At 42.7% G+C, this 22,519-nt stretch overlaps 2 protein-coding genes across 8 annotated transcripts in view; both read left to right on the top strand.

The window, feature by feature from the left end:
- raraa (retinoic acid receptor, alpha a) overlaps nt 1-9,974 on the top strand; it is a 139,139-nt gene extending 129,165 nt beyond the window's left edge. For all 7 annotated transcript variants that reach the window (XM_041066518.1, XM_041066515.1, XM_041066517.1 and 4 more), the window contains 6 exons: nt 550-691; nt 6,027-6,187; nt 6,306-6,482; nt 6,607-6,811; nt 7,090-7,248; nt 7,475-9,974. In XM_041066518.1, coding sequence (XP_040922452.1) covers nt 550-691; nt 6,027-6,187; nt 6,306-6,482; nt 6,607-6,811; nt 7,090-7,248; nt 7,475-7,671 — 1,041 coding nt within the window. In that variant the 3' untranslated portion in view covers nt 7,672-9,974. The remainder of the gene's footprint in view (nt 1-549; nt 692-6,026; nt 6,188-6,305; nt 6,483-6,606; nt 6,812-7,089; nt 7,249-7,474) is intronic.
- Nucleotides 9,975-11,479: 1,505 nt separating this feature from the next.
- Nucleotides 11,480-22,371, top strand: mki67 (marker of proliferation Ki-67). The gene is made up of 17 exons (XM_041066510.1): nt 11,480-11,647; nt 12,074-12,176; nt 12,610-12,691; nt 12,983-13,098; nt 13,439-13,508; nt 13,617-13,692; nt 13,873-14,517; nt 14,650-14,882; nt 14,980-15,736; nt 16,042-16,157; nt 16,400-16,577; nt 16,671-16,811; nt 17,020-18,062; nt 18,405-18,441; nt 18,560-18,637; nt 19,035-19,787; nt 20,111-22,371. Exons 2-17 carry the CDS (start codon nt 12,088-12,090, stop codon nt 21,886-21,888), a joined length of 6,192 nt encoding a protein of 2,063 aa, XP_040922444.1. The 5' UTR covers nt 11,480-11,647; nt 12,074-12,087; the 3' UTR covers nt 21,889-22,371.
- The last annotated feature ends 148 nt before the right edge of the window (nt 22,372-22,519 follow it).

Raw genomic sequence — 22,519 nt, 5'->3', positions numbered from 1 at the left:
GTAACCCTGTGCCTTTTGCCCCCAAAAAACTTCCGACCCGAAACATCTCGAAAAGCCTTTTTGTTGTTGTTGTTTTCTCGAGTGGCCCTCACCGAACAGGTGGACGACCTCATGAAATGGTGACAGTTCACTGACTATTAGTCTCCATCCAGATTATGTCAAGGGTTAAGCCTTTTAAGGACTTAACTGTTTGGTAGTTCATTGCCTTTTAATTGCAGCTGCATATGGCCTTTCCACATGGCCTCCTTTCAATTTAATACTTTTTAACCTTGCAAGTTGTTACGGAGGTTGAATGAAAAGGGACAATGTAAACATGGGCAAGATATTTGCAGCAGGCAACCAAAGCACATAATAAAAGCAGCAGTGTTAATAGATAACCATATGACAGGCAGATTCCTAAGAGCAAACAGTGTATCTGTATTTGCTAAGTAATTTAGCTGTTTGCTGCTCTCAGTCCAATTTCCTTTGCTCTTCTATTGCCAACCATCTCTCCTCCAAACCCTTTCCTCTCTCCTCATCACCTCATCTCTCCATCTTTCTGTCACACAGGGCTTCTTCCGGAGAAGCATCCAGAAGAACATGGTGTACACTTGTCACCGGGAGAAGAACTGTATCATCAACAAAGTCACCCGCAACCGCTGCCAGTACTGCCGGCTGCAGAAGTGCCTGGAAGTCGGGATGTCCAAGGAGTGTAAGTATAAAAACCAAAGTTACCCAGAATGCCCTGCGCCCACAGGGCTCCCGGGGCCAAGCACAGATTTCATCATAGTTGTTTAATCCCAGAGGGGTTAGCATGATTGTTTCCACTGCGGGAAGCCTTAAGCCAGAGCGTTTGTTGACGTTTTTTTCTACTCCTGACGTATATGCGTTCACTACTGATGCACACGCGTCAGTTTGTTAGTTATTCAAACGTGAATGTATGCACTTATTTTGTCTTTAATTCACCACTGCACTTAGTATTCAAAGGTCCAATCAGATACCCAGTGTCTTTATCCTGTTGTTAGCTGGAAACCCCATCTTGTCAGAGTAAAATCAAAGCTGTTACTATTAGCTGTTAGCTGTTGCCTTTTTTTTTAAGGTGATATCTTTGGTTTTGAAGTTTTAGTTCGAACAGAATTTCCCCTGTAAAAGCGAGACAAAGGGCAGCCGTGATGCAGACTGGCAGTAACAGTCAGGGTGTCGCCAGGCTTGGCAGGCCTCTGTGATGAATATGTTCTCACCTGCAGAGAGTGAAAGAGCAGGCGTCTGCTCCCATCACTGCACCCCGGGGACTGTGTGAACATACACACTCACACTCAGACACACACATACGTGCAGGCAGTCAGACTTGATAAAGTAATTGGTAGAGGTGTTGACCACAGAGAACTCAGAGGCCAGCAGGGTTTTTACCTCAGCCAGATCACATGACACAATCTGTTATACACACAGACACAAACACTCACTTCTGTCTATGGGATACGTTTGTACCCATACATAAAGATAAATACTCAATAATAGGGCATATATCAATAAGGCGTATACATCAACGCGTAGCACCTGTCATCCTCTTGCAGGCTCACACCTGTTAAAACACACATGCATACAACCTCCATTGCTTCATCCCTCTCTGCCTCCCGTCTTCCCAGCGCTATTTACCTCATCTTTCTAGCACAGCGAGTGCAGAGAGCACTCCCCATGCCACAGCACTGTGGTTTACAGTAAAAGAAGTTATCCTCCGAGCTCCTTACCTTTGAATGGGGCCATTAATCATGGTTAGAAGGATCACAGCAGCCAGCTCTTTTACACACTCACCCACGTGCACACACACACACACACACACACACACACACACACACACACACACACACACACACACACACACACACACACACACACAGCACACACACAGCACACAATAGAGTAATAGACTGGAATTGGAGAGCCATCTAGTGGTGAAGAGGTAAAACTGCCTGAAAGAAAACCGGTGAATGGTTTTCTGACAGGATTCCAGAGTGGAAATTTTATTATGGGACACATTTTGACCCACCTTTGCTCAGCTGGTTTTAGTTTGGTTTTAGTTATGCCTTTTTCCGACTGTGGTCATTTTGTGCAGAGTGTGCAGATTGCTCTTGTCTTGTGTCCTCAGCAGTGACTTTGGCTAGTGAAACTGGTCTGGGTTGGTGTGGAAGGAGAGGCTGGCCATCTGGGGCCAGCAGGGAGTCTCTCTGCCTCTCACACACACGCAGACACAAGAAGACGCTAACACACACACACATAAAAATGCATGCTAGTGCATAATTTCATGCGCACGCTCAAATTATGCACCTATAAGGCGACTGACACAAACCGGTATGAATAAAAACAGCTTTAACAGAAATACACTCAGACAGCTCCACTTAAGCACCGCACAGTCTCTGTCAGATACACACACAGAAGGTGGACCCCCCTGCTAGTGCTGGGGGGACGTCTGGGTGACCTTGTGTCTGCCGGCAGACAGCTCCAGATGACAGTGCCAGGCCTGCTGCCAGGTGGCAATGCCAAGCAAGATGGCGTTGGGAGCTTGGGGGGGGGGGGGGGGGGTGGGAGGTCGGGAGCAAGCGGACAGTTACAAGGAAACGAAGAAGACAAGATTATGGCCAAAATGAAGGACGACATCCTGTAAACCACACAAGTTTTTATGTATAAATAAAGTTCAAAATCATATCTAAAATCTGAATTATATTTGGAAGTATTTGACTCATTCTTGCATACTTTGCCTTTAAACTAGTACACTGGTTCACAGCAAGGGGGGTCAGAAATCTGTTAATCATTTTATGAACCTATGGAGTGGACCCCATAGGTTCATAAAATGATTAACAGATTAGAAAGAAATAAACATTTCTGCTACAGAAAACAGACAGACATGTTTTTCTTTGTTTTTTATACTTAAATCCTTAAATACCAGAGAGCTTTACTTCCTTGTGCCTCTAAAATGATTTTTTTTTTTTATCATTTTGCATGAAATGCTAAGAGCTCATAGATAAATGTACATTTTGACAGGAGGTTGCAAGTTGACTTTGCTTTGACTTTGCAAAGGTCACAAAAGCCACAAATATTGGGAAACACTGACCCAGTAGACTTTTAAACAGGTGAAACAAAAATGAGAAGCAGAAGTTATAGTATGCAGATATGAAGCCATATTTAAAGCACAGTTCAGCTATAGAAAGTTAATTCCCACTGCTGGTACTTCTCCATTTCTTTTGTGCTTTAGGGATGATCATATGGTTCAGTTGCACAGTATCTCCACAATGTGTTTTATGTTACAGTTCACAGCAGCCACCACCCCTCAGTGTCTCCCTCCCTTTATCATCCCTTCCCCATTTACTGTCAAGCTCTCAAAACTATCACCCACATTTTCCTTCGAGGAAGGTGTTATTCAGCGATAGAAAAAGTAATAAAAGTAAAATAAGATGAAGCAAAGAATGATGGAGAACTGCGCAAGGGGAGGATAACATCAGCCAGAAAGGCAGGATAGTAGAGCAAGATGAAGGCTGAGAGAGGGAAGAGTATTGAACCCAGTGCGAGGGAGAATGAAAATCAAGAGTTGAGCAAGCAGAGGGAGGGAGGAGGGATGAAAGAGGATGAAGGACAGAGGGAGGGAGAAAGTTTCATCACTGTCGACGGTGGCTCTGCGCTGTGAGCAGCAGGAGCGGGGCGAACATTGACATTTTTATCTTTCCATTGAATTTAATCTGTGTGATGGACGAGCTGCCAGTGCTTTAATTTTCCTCACACGAATTATCCCTGTCTGCCCACCTCTCTGTCTTGTACACAGACACAAACGCACAACACACACACAAATACGTACACACTGAGGCACTAACAGAAATTGTCTATTAACTGCACGTTGCAGCTGAAATCCACTATGAGAACAAATGATTGAGTGATAGCTGTGTGTGTATGTGTGCGTGTGTTTATTTGCTATCACAGCATTCTGCACACGTTACACACCGGCTCTTGTAAATCATTTTTATGCAATGAACATGTAACCACAAACAATTCAGGATGCAAGTTCCCCCATTAGCATTCATATTCTCATAATACATTTTGAAAGATGCATTGCTTGAAGTTAACACCCACACAAACAACAAAATGCACGTTTGTACACACACACACACACACACAATAAAAAAGAAAGGCAGTATTTCTTTCATTTGAGCTCCCCTGCTACAGTCCCCCCTCCTCCAAGTTATTGCATGTGGCAATTCGCCATGACAGATCGCCAGTCGTGCCTAATAGTTCTTTAATGACTTCATTAAATTGTGTTGTGCGGCTTATGATTGCGCTGCCAATTTGTCAGCGCGGGTAATGTCTGGGCGCTAGGGATGCCCCACTTTTATTTGTGAATTAATTGGACATCGATTGTTTTGCAGCCCTCCGCCCCTCCCCTCATGGCAGACAGGACACAGATTCCTAATCAGTGCCATAAGCAGGGCTGGCCCAGATATGTTCAGCAGCTCACTATAGTTTTATGCAACTGGCCTCAAAAGCCGATGGTTGTTTAAGAGGGTGTTTCTTCGCTCACTGAGTCATAATTAGCTCGTTAAAGGAAATGGAAGTGGAAAGCTTTGTGCTAATTCTGGTTTTCAGTAATATGCTTAATAAAACAATCACATCATAACATGTCTGCGTGTTTTGGTGACTATGGTTACACCAGCGTGCCTCATGAGTACCAATAAAATGCTGGCAAATAATGCATTGCCGTGCTCTATCTGCACAGCGGGATCTTCTTCATTTCTTGTTGTGGCGAGCAGCGGTTAGCAATAACATAGTGCAGCATCAGACTTCCAGCCCCCGCCTTCCTCCTTCCCTTCATGTTCTCCCAGGCAGGGAGGCCTGTCTGTGGGCTGATGAATGAGCAGCAGCACCGAGTAGTGCATCCCTGCCTGGCCCCAGGCCAGGCCCCTCTGCCACAGACACTGATCTCCCATCAGCCTGAGCGCTCTGGCCCTTAATGGTCAAGGTTAGGATTAAGACAAGGAAAATCTGATCTCAGGTCAGCGGCTAGGGGAAACTCTGGTACCTTGATGGGAGGCAGACACTGTAGAAATGATCGAGATGGCTTTAGGAAGGGGGGATGATTTAAAGCAAAAGAAATACAGTTTTGGAAAGGAGAGATAGTGTGCGAGAACAAAATAAACTGAGGGGACAACAAGGAAAGCAAGAGTGTGTTGTATAACCAAGAGAGGGAGAGAAATGTGTGACAGAGCGAGAGAGAAAGCTGGAAGGTTTTTTTCCGGCATGGGCTGAGCAGCAGAGCCCTTTTAAAACCATTAGAGGCAGGATATTTGTCATATTATGTTATTAGATTAGCCGGGACCCCTAATGAAAGCTGTGGCAATTTGTCAGCCTTATGGATAGCTCCATCCCCCACCACTATTTATCAAGTAGCACCCAATCTCACCCTAACCCGCCCCCACCCTCAACGCACACATACACAACCCAGTCATAGCTAAACTGCACCCCAGTGTGGATGGGCGAGGAGAAATGGATCGAGCCTGTAATGGGATTCCGATGCTAAACACCTTGCCTAGTGTTTTTTGTCATTTGGGGTGAGCAGACTATTCTCAGCCACATCGCCCAGAGGGGAACGACACTGGATTATTTCAAGCACCCCCCCCGCCATTACCATAGCTCTCGTCGATGGAGCTGTCTCACAACATTTGTCTTATAAAATCGGATAAGAAAAGTGAAGCTGTGGTTGCTGCTGCTGTTGCTACAGACACAACATCCTTTCCCGCTTATGACTTTGCCTTTGAACTTGGTCTCAGTTTACCTTGAGGTGGTGTCAGGTGGTGCTAATGCAGGACATAAAGTGACCAGGTTGAGAGCATGTTGCAACACCCTTTCAGGCAATGTGTACCCAATTATTGCAAACTGTGCAGCATCCATGGTTCGTTGCCTGTTTTTTTTTTTTTTTACAGTGTGAACCACTCTATGTAAACGTAAATTTAGATGTTACGTTTGACCGTACCAACACTTCTGTTCTTCTCCTTGTCTCTCTGTAGCGGTGAGGAACGACCGGAACAAAAAGAAAAAGGATGAGAAGAAGCAGGAGTGCACAGAGAGCTACGTGCTGAGTCCCGACACAGAGCAGATGATTGACAGGGTTCGCAAGGCACACCAGGATACTTTCCCCTCTCTCTGCCAGCTGGGCAAATACACTACGGTCAGTAGCGTGACACTGACGCTCTGTGTGTCCTTTTTATTTGTTCACCTTTGTTACCTGTACATTACCATCACCTGCAAACATCTAAAATTTTCGCCACCACTTCCCTTCCCTGCAGACTAACAGCTCAGAACGACGTGTGTCCTTGGACGTGGACCTGTGGGACAAGTTCAGTGAACTGTCCACCAAGTGCATCATAAAGACAGTGGAGTTTGCTAAGCAGCTGCCTGGCTTCACAACGCTTTCCATTGCCGACCAGATCACTCTGCTCAAAGCCGCCTGTCTGGACATCCTGGTATGAACGACAGCCCAGTGTTACATTACTCAGGTTTTTAAAAAGGAGTAGAGGGCTGGTTCAAATTTATAACCAGTTACCACATTAAACTCTGACCAACCCGCTCTGTCTCTGCTGTCCACAGATACTGCGGATCTGTACACGCTACACACCAGAGCAAGACACCATGACTTTCTCAGATGGACTCACGCTAAACCGAACCCAGATGCACAACGCTGGCTTCGGTCCCCTTACTGACCTGGTTTTCGCCTTCGCCAACCAGCTCCTTCCTCTGGAGATGGACGATGCGGAGACAGGGCTGCTCAGTGCCATCTGTTTGCTGTGTGGAGGTATGACAAGCTTCTTAAAAACCCACTGCACATTCTCAGTGTCAACTTTGAAAATTTGAAAAAGCCCAAAATCGTGCACTGAAATACTCTCAACAGTTTCTTGAAGCTATGACCTGTAAACAAGGACTGAGTGTCACCCCTGACTACAGATGAAATAGCAGCTGGCGATCAATGCTGTCCTCTTTCATTGAGCACCACCTAGTGGCTATCTGTGATCATGACAGAAGGAGAGTTTTTGACACTTTTTTTTCCTGTACTTTGTGTGTGTTTATCCACAGATCGTCAGGATTTGGAAGAGGCAGAGAAGGTGGACGTCCTGCAGGAGCCCCTTCTGGAGGCACTGAAGATTTACGTAAGGAAGAGGAGGCCCCACAAACCGCACATGTTCCCCAAGATGCTGATGAAGATCACTGATCTGAGAAGCATCAGTGCTAAAGGTCTGTGGTTCAAACAAGTCACTAGTGGTTATCAGTGAATTGTGCTTAAAAGGTCAATTTGTTAATCTTGACATTTTAGATATGCTTCTGAAAATGTTCTTGCTTTTTTACATTTCATATCATTTCAAACACAGCACAAGAGAATGAGTGAATTAATGTCTAAAATATATTTTGTCAGTACTTTGGTAGCTTATAGTTTCTTGTCTCTGTTCAACCCCATCTACAGGAGCTGAGCGTGTCATCACCCTGAAGATGGAGATCCCTGGCTCAATGCCCCCTCTCATCCAGGAGATGCTGGAGAACTCAGAAGGTCTGGAAAGCGGCGCAGCAGGCGGCCGGCCAAGCGGTGCCCCCCCAGGCAGCTGCAGTCCCAGTCTGTCCCCCAGCTCTGCCCAAAGCAGTCCAGCCACACAATCGCCGTAGTAGCGGCCCACCTTTTTATTTTTCCTCACAATGCTCTCTGTCTCCTCCCTCGATGTTTTGAAGGGGAGGGTCGAAGGAGGGGGGCCTTGACTGTGACTGCTGAACACAGGAGACTGGCAGAGCCAACCTCCTCCTCTCCTATGACACAAATCCCCACCTCCTGATCTACTTTCCCTCACTCTGGAGCACTGTCCTGACGTGAGGGGAGGTACGGCCGGGCCAGGCCCGAGGCAACAGGATGCCTCCGAGAGACCACACCGTAAACACTGCTGATGACTCCTCCCCCTTCTCCCTCCACTCTCCCCTCCACTGCTGCTCCTCCCCTCTCCACCTTTCTCCAAAAGACTGATGGAAACAAATCGAAATGCAGTGGAGACCAGTTTTGAAAGGAACTGAGACTGGGTGGGGGCATCGTGGGACAAACATATGGACAAGGACAATGCATACAGACTGACTTGACAAACACCAGACACTTTTTTTTCTTGTACTCCGAGGCAGACTGCAAGCTAGGGACTTGTCAAAAGACCCCCCTCCTCAAAGACTTTGGGTCTTTTCTCTTTTTCCAACTTCAAAAAACAGATTTCGTACAAAAGATATATAAATATATATAGAAAAGTTAAGGAACTATTGTGATTGACATGTCCAGAACAGAATGGCAGGTTGAAATGAGGACATGTTTTCTGAGATTAGAAATTGTTGTACTGCTTCACTGTTTGAATCTTTTCGTACCCATCAAGAGTATTGAGAGAGATGTTTCAGTTTTATCACATTTGTACATCATTCTAATTAACAAAAAGCAAAAGATGTTGAAATTTCTCTCCAGTCGACACATACAAACACACGCAAACAGACACATAAACACACACAAATGTGCACAGAAAACAAGTCGCAATGAATATCACCTACTATTCCAGGTTGGATTTGTTTTCCTTTTTTCTTTTTTTTGTGCTTCCAAGAGAATGGAAAAAAAATGATTGTATGAACCCAGTTGTATGATATGGTCACAGGTCCTTTCAAGAAATCAAATCAAATTAATGAAGATTCATTATTAAGGTGTATTTTAAGTAGCCTTTGAGTTTGTGTATATAAGCTGTATTCATTTCTTTGAAACCATGAAGAGTTTTAGGCTTCACCTGATTTTTTTTTTTTTTTTTAAGAATACCTTTTATGTGTTTTGTTTATAGGTTTGTGATTCAAGAAAAGACATTTTGAGCACATTTTACTGAAGGACGTTCTTTCATGTTTTGTGTCTTACTAAATACTGGACAGACCCTTAACCAATCACTGGCTGTTCAGAATGAGCTTTCACAAACAATTTCAACCTTTGCCCCCACCCCACCCCCCTTCACTTTTAAAACATGTTTTTTACGTACAGTAGATAACAAAAGTAGCACTCCAGTTGGGGCATAGCTTTTTTTTTTTGGCCATGTAGCAGAAAGAGATGGCGTTTCTGAAAAAAATGGTGAGCTAGATGCCAGAGTCAAGTGAGCTACAGCAGCCCAGCTTCAAAGACAGTTAAAATGTGAAGAATGGTGTGCATACACACTGTATTAAACACAAGTGATTCTCAGTAGTCACTGAATGGATCAAGAATCTGTAGTAGATGGGGAAATGACTAGATTATAGTAATGCCTCTACTCTGTCAGTGGTCAGGCAAGTGAGGGTCCCAAATGTGATGTTTGTCAACTAAATCCTCACAAATCTCCCTGTGGTAGAAACCAATATGTGACTTTTTTTGCGGGATCCAGAGCAACCTCACACCCTGTGACTCACTTTACGCCAAAACGCCTTCACGGTTAACACAAGTCATCTAGACCTTCATTACTGTACACACGCCAATGTCTCAGGAAGGAATCATTTTTTGTGCTTGGCCTGTTCTTTGTATATGTTCTGTGCTGCACCCCTTAACCCTTCAATCACAGATGCACACATACACACACTTCTGCTACTGAGCCCCTCAATTTTTCTTCAATCACTCACTTTTGTTAGGCCTGGCAGACCAGGGCTTGCGCAGAGAGACACTGACCCCGCAGCTTTACGACGTAGGATGCCAGTGTGGAGTCTCTCTGAGTCGTTCGTGTGTTTTTATTTGTACGGTCGAAGCTGCTTTCATCATTTAAGACTTAACCTGTCCAGAACGGCGCACAACGTTTCCCTCCACAGCTAATCTGGAATAGCAACAGACACACCGTCAGTTTGAGAAGTATGGAATATGTTGCAATTTTGTCAAGATTATCAAGCGACTTTGAAAAAAAAAAAACAACAAAAAAAGATTAAAAAATAAAACCAACATTTAATAATTATTAAATGTGTTTGTGTTGTTCACGTGTGTCCTTCTTTTCATTCTCTGCTACTGGGGTGCCCTCAGCAGGTTTTAAATCCATAGAAAGACAGATCAGACATCATTCACTAGCTTTCTTGACACTTTCTCGAAGCCCTGAAACCCCTTTTACTCATGTGTAGCAATAGCATAGCAATGAAGAGACAGAAGAATCTACACGACAGTGACCTAAATCAAAATCAGCATTAAAGTTAAAGTGAAACGTTGTAAGTTTTAAATTGGAAATAACACATTATTTCTCTTAAAAGTTCAACTCATAAGCAATAAAACACACAAATGCTCAATTCAACAGCCTCAGGGCTTTTGCAGTTACATCCTTGCTGGTTTGGTTTGACCACATTTATGGTAAGCCTAATGTTAACAAAGTTTGGATATACTGCTGTATAAGGGACCTTACAGAGTGAGGTTGCTAAATTTCTGGCTTTCTCTACTTGTGCTATTATATTCATCATCCTGTAATTGGCAACTGTGGCCACAGTGGCTGCTGTTCAGCAAAACTGACACAGACTCACGTTAAAAATAATGCCAGAATGTATTGGAGGATATGACATCAAATATAAACTCTCTACCTCTACTTATCAGCAGTAGTCAACAGTATATTGGTCATTTTCTCAATATGTAATGCCCACTGCACAATTTGGTGTCTAGGCTAAGGTACCACCATGATCAAAGAGTAAGTTACTGGATGGTATGCACTAGGCTCAGGGAGACAAATCTGCACTTGGTCTGAGGAATGAAGCTGAAGGCATAAAACTTGAACACCTAAATGGAATATAGCCCTTATTAATTTTATTAACAATGCCTTTGCAATAAAATGTTAAAATATCTTGAATTTAAAAAAGTATAGTATGATTATGTGCAGCAAGTACAGTAATATAAATAATGGCTACTAAATATTGCAATTTCCTGTCAAACCCATAAACTAGCTGACAATTTGGATGTGTCTGTGGCCGTTTTCCATTCAGCTGAGGTCTGTTGTTTTTCAATGTTGGAAACAATATGAGAATTATGCTTATCCTTATAATTCTAATAAATATTATGTATTTAATTTGGACTTTTAATTCTGGACTAGTGATTTTCAGAAATGGAATCCAGTGATTGGTCTGTCTGGGCCCTGGAAAAAAACCCGAAGTACTGTGCTCCGCCCTCTGACAGTGATCGTGACGTTTCAACCAATCACAATCCTTCGCGCGGAATTTCAAACATTTTCAAATCACCATCCCTTTAACGAAGTGGGGTTGTTCCGCCAAGTTCATAAACAAAATAGTCCCTTTTATGTAAATGCAAGTTACATTTGATTCGGACAAACAAAAGACCTTTACATACATAGCAGCACAAAATAAGACATATATTATATTCCAAGACATCGGCTAATCCGACTATTTCGGGGGGTTACTGCGTATGTGTAATTTGGCGGAGTGATATCACAGTACCTCTCTGGAAGAGGCGAGAGACGACAAGGGACGGCTGTTTAAGGTAGCTTACGTTAGCCGTTCGTTGATGTTCCTGGTAGAGTATGGTAGAATATCAGTTGTGCTTTTAGTTTGATATATTTTAGGCTGATTCATTTTGGCTACGTCCCGGTCGATGTTTATGGATTGCCAGAAGTTGACGTGTCTTTGAACGGACGTACAGGTAAAAGGCTTACAGCGTATGTTTTTCGATCCCTCGTATAATCTTGGCGACACAGGTTTTATCAGTTAGTGTTATTTGTTTCACCGACAAACTTATTTTGTTTGTAGTGTAGTTTCTAATGTCACTTGAAGTAATTTCTACGTTCACATCTATATCTGGTAAGATAATAACCTTACTATCGAGACGACATTGCACGTGGGTTGTCGCAGAATTGTGAGTAGTAAAGATACTACTAGCTTGTCAGCTAGCCAACATGCCAATGAAATATCATTAAGCACACACCCTGCCTTCAGTTTGCTGCTTGGTCTCTTTCTGACGTTAAAATACTATGTTCTCTGAAAGTCCGCATTTGGTCACATAACTCTTCCTTGTTGTTTAACTAGTGCTCTGTGCAGTTTTGACACTCGTGTTTGCTGGCGTTCCCAGGTAACCATAAGAAAATGCCATTGCATGGAAAAATAGTCGTGATCAAGAGGAGTGGAGGAGATGGGACTGAGTTTCCCCTTACTGCAACATGCTTGTTTGGAAGGTGAGCTCACTAAAGTGCATTTGGTGGCGATGATGTTAGTTTGCCATGTCGTGTTTACAGATTTCAGAAACTGCACTAGTTTTTACCTCGAGGCACTTTTGTTAGGTACAGAAAGTGTATTTATTCCAAAATTTATGTTGGGATCAATATATGTGGCCTCATGTTGGGGTTGACAGAGGTGCTGTAAAAACGCTTCTGGTTTGGAGGCGGGCCATGAGGTGCTCACGTCAGAATACATGAATACATGTCTGCTTTTCTTACACTAAGAACAAAGGGCTCCATACTGTAAATTCCAATGTCCAGTTCACACATTTACTCCTTACCTTTATTCCCTTCATACGAACACCCATCAGCTACACATAAACATGGTGACATTCACGTAACATGTTGCTAAATGTCTCTTTTGTTGGCACTTTTTTTGGTGATTTTACAGGAAACCTGACTGTGACATTCGTATTCAACTTCCCCAAGTCTCCAAGGAGCATTGCAGAATTGACTTCAATGAAAATAAAGAGGTAACACAACATATACTGAACATAACGGCATTAACGTATCACAGTGATTATCTGGGATAATAAGGAATTGTGATTGAATAGTCACATTACTGTCTTTCATGTTTTGATCATCTCAGTGTTATTTTTGTAGACAATAAAAAAGCTCATTACTTAAATCATTTGTGAATTGACAGCAGGAGGTCTTGACCTAGACTGAAGTAAAAAGCCTAGCTGACATATTCTGCCTTTAGCTACTTTGCAGACTTGAAGTCTGAAGACTGAAGTCAATATTTGTTTTTGTTTCTTTCTCAGATCATTTTGACAAATTTGAGCTCAGTGAATCCAACCCGTGTCAACGGGGAGGTTCTGCAGCAGTCTGAGCGTTTGAAGCACGGAGATGTGATAACTATTATTGACCGTTCTTTCAGGTGAGTTTCAGGTGTCTTGCAAAGCTTTTGGTTGAGGTTTTCTGTGGGACTGAAGAGACATTTTACCATTCTTGTTCCTATTGAGACTTTTTTCACTACAAACCCACAAAATGATTTGTGTACTATAGCATTTGCTGTTAAGTAATATGACCTTACATGCATACAAATGCATGCTCAACAGCTGTAAATGCTGTTTGTATTGTACCCTAGTCACAAGACAAATTTCCTCCCTAAATATACAGTAAATATATACTGGGTGCAGTGAAAATAAAAAAGGTCTTGTTGCCCTTGGATTAATAATTTTCATAACCAATGCATCTTACTCTCTTTGTCATTTCAGGTTTGAGTACCCTCCAGCCCCCACACCAAAGAAGAGGTCTTCCACAGGAGGCAAAGCTGAAACCTTCAAAGTAATTTATTTTTTTTATTCAGCTTTTATCACTACAGCTCTGCAGCCATTGTAGTGCCTTGAATTTGCCTACACTCCTGATAAATTCTATTCTTTTATAAATGCTTAGGTTCTTCAAGATCAACAAGTGGTGGACTCTGTCACTTTTGAAACAGGAGAAAAGAGGATCTCTGAAGTATTTGCAGGTGAGATTGTATGATAGTGGTTATTTTGAGTTAGCCATTATGGGGCATTATATTTGAACATGGCATCTGATGATTTCAAGAATGAATGGCATACGTGTGTTTTTATACAATTTGTCCTGTTGATGCTGGTTTGTTGCCTGTAGTTTTTCTTTAGTATAACTCTTTAAATTTGTTTTAAAGATGGAACTAATCATGACAACATCCAGCGAGCCCTGGAGAAAACTGTGGAGGTGGAGTCCAAGGAAGAAAACAAGATCAGCTCCCCCTTCAATGACCTGTATCAAATGATCAAGAAGTCCATGGATGTCAAGACCCCTCGGAGATCTTCTGCAAGTCTGCTTCAAACACCAGCCTCAAGGTTTTGTACTCCAAAACCTGGTTCAGTCAGGAAAAGCACTGCCATTTCCACAGAAGACAAAAGAATTTCTAAGAAAGATGAAGCTAAAATCTTACCTGGAGCTGACGAAAGCAAGGGGGAAGTTGAAAGTATCAGTAATGGGACCCCAAAGTCTGTTAAGAAGCAGAGGACCTCCTTCCAGGTTCCTTCTGAGATGGGTGCACCTGCAGCTGAAGAAGCTGAACATGCAACCAAGTCTGAAACAACTTCACCTCAGAAGAGAAATCGTGTGACCCCGCAGAGGTTCACTGCGTGTGAGGTTATTGAGCAAGTTTCTGCTCAAACGCCAAAGTCACCAATGAGAAGAAGGAGCAAGGAGGCCACACCTGCCACACCTGCAGGGACAAAGGAAGAGCAGCCAATGACTGCTCCCAAAACAGAGCATCTTCGAAAGGCATCACCAAGAAACTCAGGGAAAGCTGAAAAAGGTAATAAACACTTTTTGTTGTTTCTCTTTTCAATTTGTGAAGCATTTTAACCAAATTACAGTAATTATTCGAGCATGTTTATTTAAAATATGTATGGTGGATCAGTGACAAATTTATTTTTATTTTTTTAAGTGAAAGAGATGTCCAAAAACCGCAAAAGTGGAGAACCTGCGGCCAGTTTGTCCTCACCATCAATGAAGAAGAAACGTGTTTCCTTTGGAGGTTACCTGAGCCCAGAGTTATTTGACAAACGTCTGCCCCCTGACTCTCCATTACGTAAAGGGGCCACTCCGCGGAGAAGCCTGTGTCTGTTTAAACCCAAACAGTCACTCCTTAGACGAGCGTCAGTTATTGGCTTCATAAAGGTAAGACTTTAATGAAGATGATTGCTCAAGTATCAAGACATAATATTATTGCTTTGACTCATATAATCTCATTTAAAATGTATCTTGTTTTACATAGGAGTTTGAACAGGATAGTCCAAATGTGCGAAGTCCTGCAAAAAAGACGACACCATCACCTAAAAAGTCATCAGCTGCCACGAATGCTTCTCCTAAGACCCCAACACCTGGAAAGAAATCACCAAAATCTAGGTCCCCTTCTCCAAAGGCAGCATCTCCTGGAAAGAAGTCACCACAGTCCAAGACTCCTACTAAGGCAGCAACTCCTGCGAAGATTTCACCAAAATCTAAGTCTCCTTCTCCAAAGGCATCATCTCCTGGAAAGAAGTCACCACAGTCCAAGACTCCTACCAAGGCAGCAACTCCTGCGAAGATTTCACCAAAATCTAAGTCTCCTTCTCCAAAGGCAGCATCTCCTGGAAAGAAGTCACCAAAATCCAAAACTCCATCTCCTGCAACGGGAAGGTCTCCCTCAAACAAAATGGAAACTCCCAAGCAGCCTAAAACTCAACGCAAGTCTACAACCCCAGGTCAGGAAAATGCTTCCACTGCTGGGGTAACACCAGCTAAAACCCCCATTAATTCGGGAGTCTTGACCCCCACAGTGCAAGGGCGCTTCTCAGTGTCACGCATCAGCACTCCATCTCCAGTTGCAGAAGATGCTGTTCCTGCCCAGATGCCTCTAGCCACAGTCACCCCTAAAATACCTCTGAAGAGGAAGAGCATGAAGAGCACCTCAAAGAAAACCCCACTTGTGGCCAAGAGTGCTGTAAAAGCAATGTGCAGAAGAAGTGGCATTTCACGGGCATCAATGAAAGGTATGCCAGACCCTGAAAATGTTTTAAATTAGAAGCCATGTCTTTGTTCTTAGCATTTTATCACAATAGGAACCTTTGTCAATTGCAAACACTGTCAGTGGTTTGCGTGTGTGTTTACCAGAATGAGGTGTGAAAACAGAGCTGAAAGTCTTTCAGCTATTACATTTACCATTCAATTTTTTATCAAATGGGTTGACTTGTTTCATCTGTCAGGGTTGTTTATAATTATTAAAATCAAAACAGTAAATGGATAATTCTGTCTATGTCTGACAGATGATGGAATAACTTTTTTTTCCTCCTCTCAGCCCGAAGCACCTGGGCAGACATTGTGAAATTTGGTCAAACTAAGGCTCAAGTGGCTGTGCCAACTAAAACAGTGGTCACCAAAAAGACAACAAAGAAGACTGTGTCCAAACCACAGGTAAAGTAAGATACTGTATCAACCACATAGCCTATGCTTGTCATTAACAAAGACTCATTTATAACTAAGCTGCTAAGGACAAATCATTATTATTCTTTAATACAGGAGCTTTATAACCAAGTAAACATGTTTTTACGTGTTAACTCATACTGCCTGTCAGCTATCACGGTAATGGGTTTATAACTTATTGTGATGTTTGCTTTTTTTTTTTTTTGCATTGATCGTTTTTCTCAATCTCTCAGACCCCTGCAAGAAAAGCCACCGGCCATGTCAGCACTGGACACGCAGATTCACCTGTTACCATTGTTGTGGGCAGAGCACACAAACAAAAGTTTGTACATCCAACTGGTGCTGCACCAAGAGTGGTCACCAATACTGCATTCTTCAAAAAGGACATGAAAATGGATGAGGACTTGACTGGTATTTATTATTTTCTGTCCTAACATTTGAACCATTTGGACTTTGGACATTGTTCTTTACAGTACCTGCTTATGTTTTGCTTTGTGGTTTCAGGAATTTCTGAGATGTTCAAAACTCCTGTAAATAAAAGGAAGAGATCAGTCATCAATGACAACAGTGGCACCAACACACCAGTGGGAGTTCTGAGCACGTCTGTGGTAGAGCCATCAGTTTTAAACACACCAGAAGAGACAGGTAAAGTGTGTGATAATATTGATAGTGAGGGCAACTCAATTTGTTTTTTACAAATCCAAAACATCTCTGTGGGCTTGGTATTTGTGTGTGCATGACACAATAACTATTATTCTGCATACTCACTAAGACTAACAGCTGTGGCAGATTAGACCCGTTTGGTTTTTAAACCAGCATAAACGAATGAAATGTGATGTGATGTATTTTACAGGGGAAATGGTGGTGTCTCCACTGAGTGTGGCATCTACGGTGAAGGGCAGAAAATACAACAGGGAGGCAGTGCAACGCCTCCTTAATAATGATCAAGAATCTAGCTTCGTCAGTGAGATCCCTGCCTTGGTGATTCACTCTGAACTCAGTGAACAGCAGCGCACAGATGTGAAGGCAACCCCTGTCACAACTCCCAAACAGAAGCCTGAACAACAGGAGTGTCTGACTGGAGTGAAGAGGATCATGAAGACCCCAAAACAAAAAGCTGAACCTGTTGAGGACTTGAGAGGGAAGCTTCTGAAAACTCCTAAACAGAAGCCTGAACAACAGGAGTGTCTGACTGGAGTGAAGAGGATCATGAAGACGCCAAGACAGAAGCCTGAACCCGTTGAGGACTTGAGAGGGAAGCTTCTGAAAACTCCTAAACAGAAGCCTGAACAGCCGGAGTGTCTGACTGGAGTGAAGAGAATCATGAGGACCCCAAAACATAAAGCTGAACCTGTTGAGGACCTCAGAGGGAAACTTCTGAAAACTCCCAAACAGAAGCCTGAACAACAAGAGTGCCTCACTGGAGTGAAGAGAATTTTTAAGACCCCACAACAGGAGGCTGAACCTCTTGAAGAGCTTCGAGGAAAACCTCAGAAGACTCCCAGCACCTTAGAGGCTGGTGATGTGAGTGTGGACAGTGTGAAGAAACTTCAGGAGACACCAGCACACGTGCAAGAATCTGAAGACCTGTCTGAAAAGACAAACATGAAAACTATAAACCTGAAGAGCTCCCCATTAGTGCGTCTCACGGATATCAAGAGAATGATGAAGATGCCCAGGGAGAAAAGTGCTCCAGTTGAAGATATGGTTGGTGTGAAGAGGCTCATGAAAACTCCCAGAGAGAAGGGTGAACCCGTTGAGGACAACTTTGGCATCAAGGCACTCATGAAGTCACCAAGGCTGAGGGGTAATGCTCCAGTGGAAGACTTTGAGGGACTTCAAGAGCTCATGGAGGAGCCCCTGACTGATCCCTCTGGAGAACTGGAAACAAATGAGGTAAAAATCAAAGCGCTTGCGTCGACCTTCTCATTATGTTATTGGAAGGATAAGCTTGAGAAAAGCATTTGAGAGCAGAAAGAAATTCATGCCAGACAAGGAAGTCACCAAAACAATGACCTGAACATGGTAAAAAGCTTCTTATTGGGATTGTTAAATATTAGTAACTCTTCATATTCCGTAAAGTCTTAACTTATCTTACTACTGTCCCAGTATTGTCTGTGTAGCCATTGACTAACAATATTGAATTTCACTAAACCTAACCTTTTGTTGACTGCATAGTTTGCTTTATTTCACAGTGAGTGCCCATTGTCTGAAATGTTTTTGATTCATTTTTAACAGGTTGAAGATCCAGATTGCGGTGTAGTCGTTGAAAAAGGTTAGTTGGTCACATTTACTGTGAGTTAGACAAGTAATACATGATGTTGGAGTGATTATATCAGCTGCATTACACTTATGAGCTGCTTATTTTTCTTGTCCTCTGTTTTTCCACATAGAACTACACTTTGAGGAGCCACAAGATGATACGCCATCAGATGTGATTGATAATGTTCCCCAAGTTAACATGGCAAAAGGTAAATTTACAAGTATTTGTCCCCTTTTTAATTGGTTTATGTTAAAATTACCTATCATGATATTTATGTTGTTCAAAACCTGAGTACATGGACTTTGAGAGGAGTTTTGGAGATTTTGCATATTGATATAACATAAGAAATGGATTGTCACGTCTTAAAACAAATAAATAAATAAAATAGTAGAGATTTTTGGATTGTCTAAAGGAGCTTTCAGGTTGTCCACACTGAATGCCACAAGTGCAAAAAGATTTAAGATCTCACTCAAAGCGTTAAGGAAAGTTTGATTGTGTATGACCCCTCCTGTGGAATTTTACTGTCAAAACATGTATGAAACCTGATGCAAGTATTTCAGGAGCTAAAAACTGAACCACAACTTTTTTTATTTTACTCATTTTAGAAGCAGATGCAAATGAACTTGTTGTTCATAACCACACTGAAGAGGTGCCAAGTGGTCATGATGATAATGAATCATCAGATGCCATGGAAACTCTCTCTCAGGCAGCTGTAGTAACCAGAGTGGTTGCTGCAGACGAGAATTTATCCAAAAAACAGCCAGAAGTGGAGACTGCTCCTGGCAAAGTCACAGAAATGGATACAGCTGCTGCGGATCCTGACCATCAGAAGAAATCTGTTCGAGGCCGAAGGGCAAGAAGAGTGGAATCTAAGGCAGTTGAGGATCAACAAAAGGCATCAGAACATAATGATGATCCTGTCAACCTGGCTCCAGTCAGAGGAAGAAGAGGGAAGAAAGCTGAAGCTACAGCTCCATCCACTGTTACTCAAACGACAAGAACCAGAAGCAAGGATCTTGAGCTCACAATGGAGGAAAGCGCCCCTCAGTCTTCTAAAGTTGCCCCTACGCCTAGAAGAGGAAGAAATGCCAGAAAAGCTTCTGATGATCAAGCTGAAATGGTGCAAGAGGTCGCTACTGAAATGGAAATAGCGCCTGAAGCTGAGAGGAAACAGATCCCTCCAGTTGATGTCGACCACAAAGCAAATGACACCGCAGCACCTCAGGAGAAGGCTGTTTCAAAGCCCAAGCGAGGGAGAAAAGCTAAACAGGAATCTGAGCAGTCTCAGTCAGTGCCAGAGCAACAAGATGTGCCTTCTGCTCAGAGTGACGATGTTCCCCAAGCTGACATGGCAAATGGTATGTCCTCTTTATTGTTTGTGTGTTTGCTCTCATTATTTCTTCCATATAATACTTGTAAAATTGAAGGAATTTAATTGATTGGGTTAGCAATTATATTTATGTCATTTACCAAAGCAAGACAAGGGCACATTTAAGTGGACATTTACAAACAAGTGTTGACTAAATAAGTAACTAGTTTGTGCTTTAAGAAACAGTTTTATCCATGTATTACCATAGTTTCACAAGAAAAAAGCAAAAATCTTGACTTTAATTATCATTTGTTTGATAGTTAAATGCTGTAAATGATAAAGTCTCTCCGTTGCTTTCTCCTATGATTTTAGATGCAAGCGAAGTCTGCAGTGACCAGCTGGAGATGGTGCCTAGTGGAAATGAGGAAAATAAATCATTAGAAGCTCCGGACACTGTCCCCCAGGCACCTGTAATTGAGAGTTTACCTGAAATGAACACAAAAACGGATGCAGCAGTCGTTCAGAAGAAACCTGTTCGAGGCAGAAGGGCAAAAATGTTGGAATCTAAAACAGCTGAAGATAAACAGGAGGCAACAGACCGTTCTGAAGATCTTGTTGTCCCTGCTCCAGTCAGAGGAAGAAGAGGGAAGAAAACCGAAGCTACTGCACCACCCGCTGTCAGACAAACAACAAGAACCAGAAATGCAAAATCTCGAGGATGCACCTCTGATGAGAAACCTGAAATGGTGCCAGAGAAATCCGTCGAAACACAACCAGTGACCGAGATTCCCTCTGAAGCTGTGAGTGACCAGACTCCACTGATAAATACCAGTCCACAAGAAAATGATTCTGCATCCCCTGCAGAGGAAGCTGTCGTGAAGCCTGCCCGAGGGAGAAAAACTAAAACAGCTGTTGAGCCACCTCAGCCAGAGCCAGAGAAAAATGAAGTTGTGAGTGATGAGCATCTTATGGCTGAACCTCAGCCTCAGCAGCCCATTCCCATTGTTGGAAAACCCAGACGAGGGAGAAAGGCAAAAGCTGACACTGTTGAACAAAATGAGGTCGCAGAAGTGGAGACCAAGCAGCAGTCTCGGCCTCCAGTCAGGGCCAAGAGGGGAAGAAATGCCAAACAGGATGAGACTGCTAAGGCCGAGGAGCCAGTTAAAAAATTAAGGAGAACCAAGAAGCTTGAGCAGGACCATGTAGAACCAAGAGAAGAAATCCAACCTGCTGAAATGGTTGTCCCAGAGGAGTCTGAAGCTGCACCTGTTGCTGAATCACTTAAAATGAATGAACAGGTTCCTGTGGCTGCAAAACCCAGGAGAGGAGGAAGAAAAGCAAAACAGGACACTGGGGGGGATGTCCCTGTTGAGTCCACAGAGATCCAAGAGGTCCCTGCTGTCAGCTCCACAGACAAACCCAAACGGGGTAGGAGAGGAAAACAAGTAACTGAAGAGGCTGGAGTAACTGCTGAAGTACAAGAGGTAAAACCTGACCATGAGCTGGATCCTGAAGAGAAGAAAAATGCTGAGCCAGATACTCCAGTCATTAAGCCGAGCAGGGCAAGGGGGGTGAGAAGTTCTGTGAAAAATGAGGTTTTGCAAGCAGTTCCAGCCAAGAGAGCACGTCGAGGTGCCGCTCTTTCCCTCGAGGAGACCAGTGCAGAAACCGCAGTCCAGATTTCTGAGTCTGTTCCGTCCTCAGTAGAGCCAGCTAAAAGGGGAAGGCGGGCAGCAGCAAAGCCCACAACAGATGAATCCACAGTGAGCAGTGACCAGGCAAATACCTCTGAAGATTTAAGCAATGCTGTTGTTGAGGACACCAGAATGTCCAAAAGATCGGTCAAGTGGAAAGCAGATTTGGAAATCATTCACATTCCAAAACAAACACCTGTAAAAGCTGTTCGAGGCAGGAAGTCAAAACTTGGAGACAAAGTTGAAGCTGAAGGCAAAAATGTGTCAAAGGACGTCAACAAAACTGAAGAGAAGGATCTCTCAGATGAAGCTGTTGAAGCTCAGCCCATCAAGAGAGCCAGGCGAGGGGCAAAGGTTGCTGATGAAGCGGAGTCTTCAAGCAAAGTAGACCCTAAGAAAGGTGCTGAAGCTGAGGCGCAACCAAAAACCAGAAGAGGAAGAACAGCAAAGAAATAAAAGCATTTGTATATATTCTTAATTACAGTTACTTTTTCCTTTAACCATTTTGTACTTGCCATGTTTTAGATTGTAAGGCATTTTAGAAAGTAGTTTTATTAGACTGAAAATGGAGCACTGCTTTTTTAATTTTTTTGTTCTTGAAGACAGCAGGGAATCTTGTTTTATTTTGTGACAAGCTGTATGTTATTCATTACTCATTTTACAAATATTTTTATGGTGGAAAAAAGTGGTTATTAAATTTTTTGTACAATGGAAAAACCTGTCTGAATTAGTCTGAATGTTTAAAATGTTCTGTTATTCAGTTCATTCATGTGTGATGTTAAAATGACTTGGATGATAATTCACAAAATGGCTTTAGAGGCAACATGAAGATGCCAACACCTGAAGTTTATACATGACCAGTTGAAAGTTTTAAAGCACCTCCACTTTTCCAGCTGTTATTTAAATTTACACAGTTCAATCTGTTTCTGAAATTAAAGTATGGAACAAAAGCAACTGAAGATAGGAATCATGGAATTTGTTTATTGAGCTGAATTTAATGTAAATCTTAAACCCAGCCAGCAGCTGAACACACTCTTAATATTCTTTCTTCGGTGGAAATCAAATATTGCCCAAAAAGTTTGTTCCA

The sequence above is a fragment of the Toxotes jaculatrix genome, chromosome 21, assembly GCF_017976425.1.
Source record: "Toxotes jaculatrix isolate fToxJac2 chromosome 21, fToxJac2.pri, whole genome shotgun sequence".
Taxonomy (NCBI): Eukaryota; Metazoa; Chordata; class Actinopteri; family Toxotidae; genus Toxotes; species Toxotes jaculatrix.
This window is presented reverse-complemented; position numbering and strand designations above follow the sequence as displayed.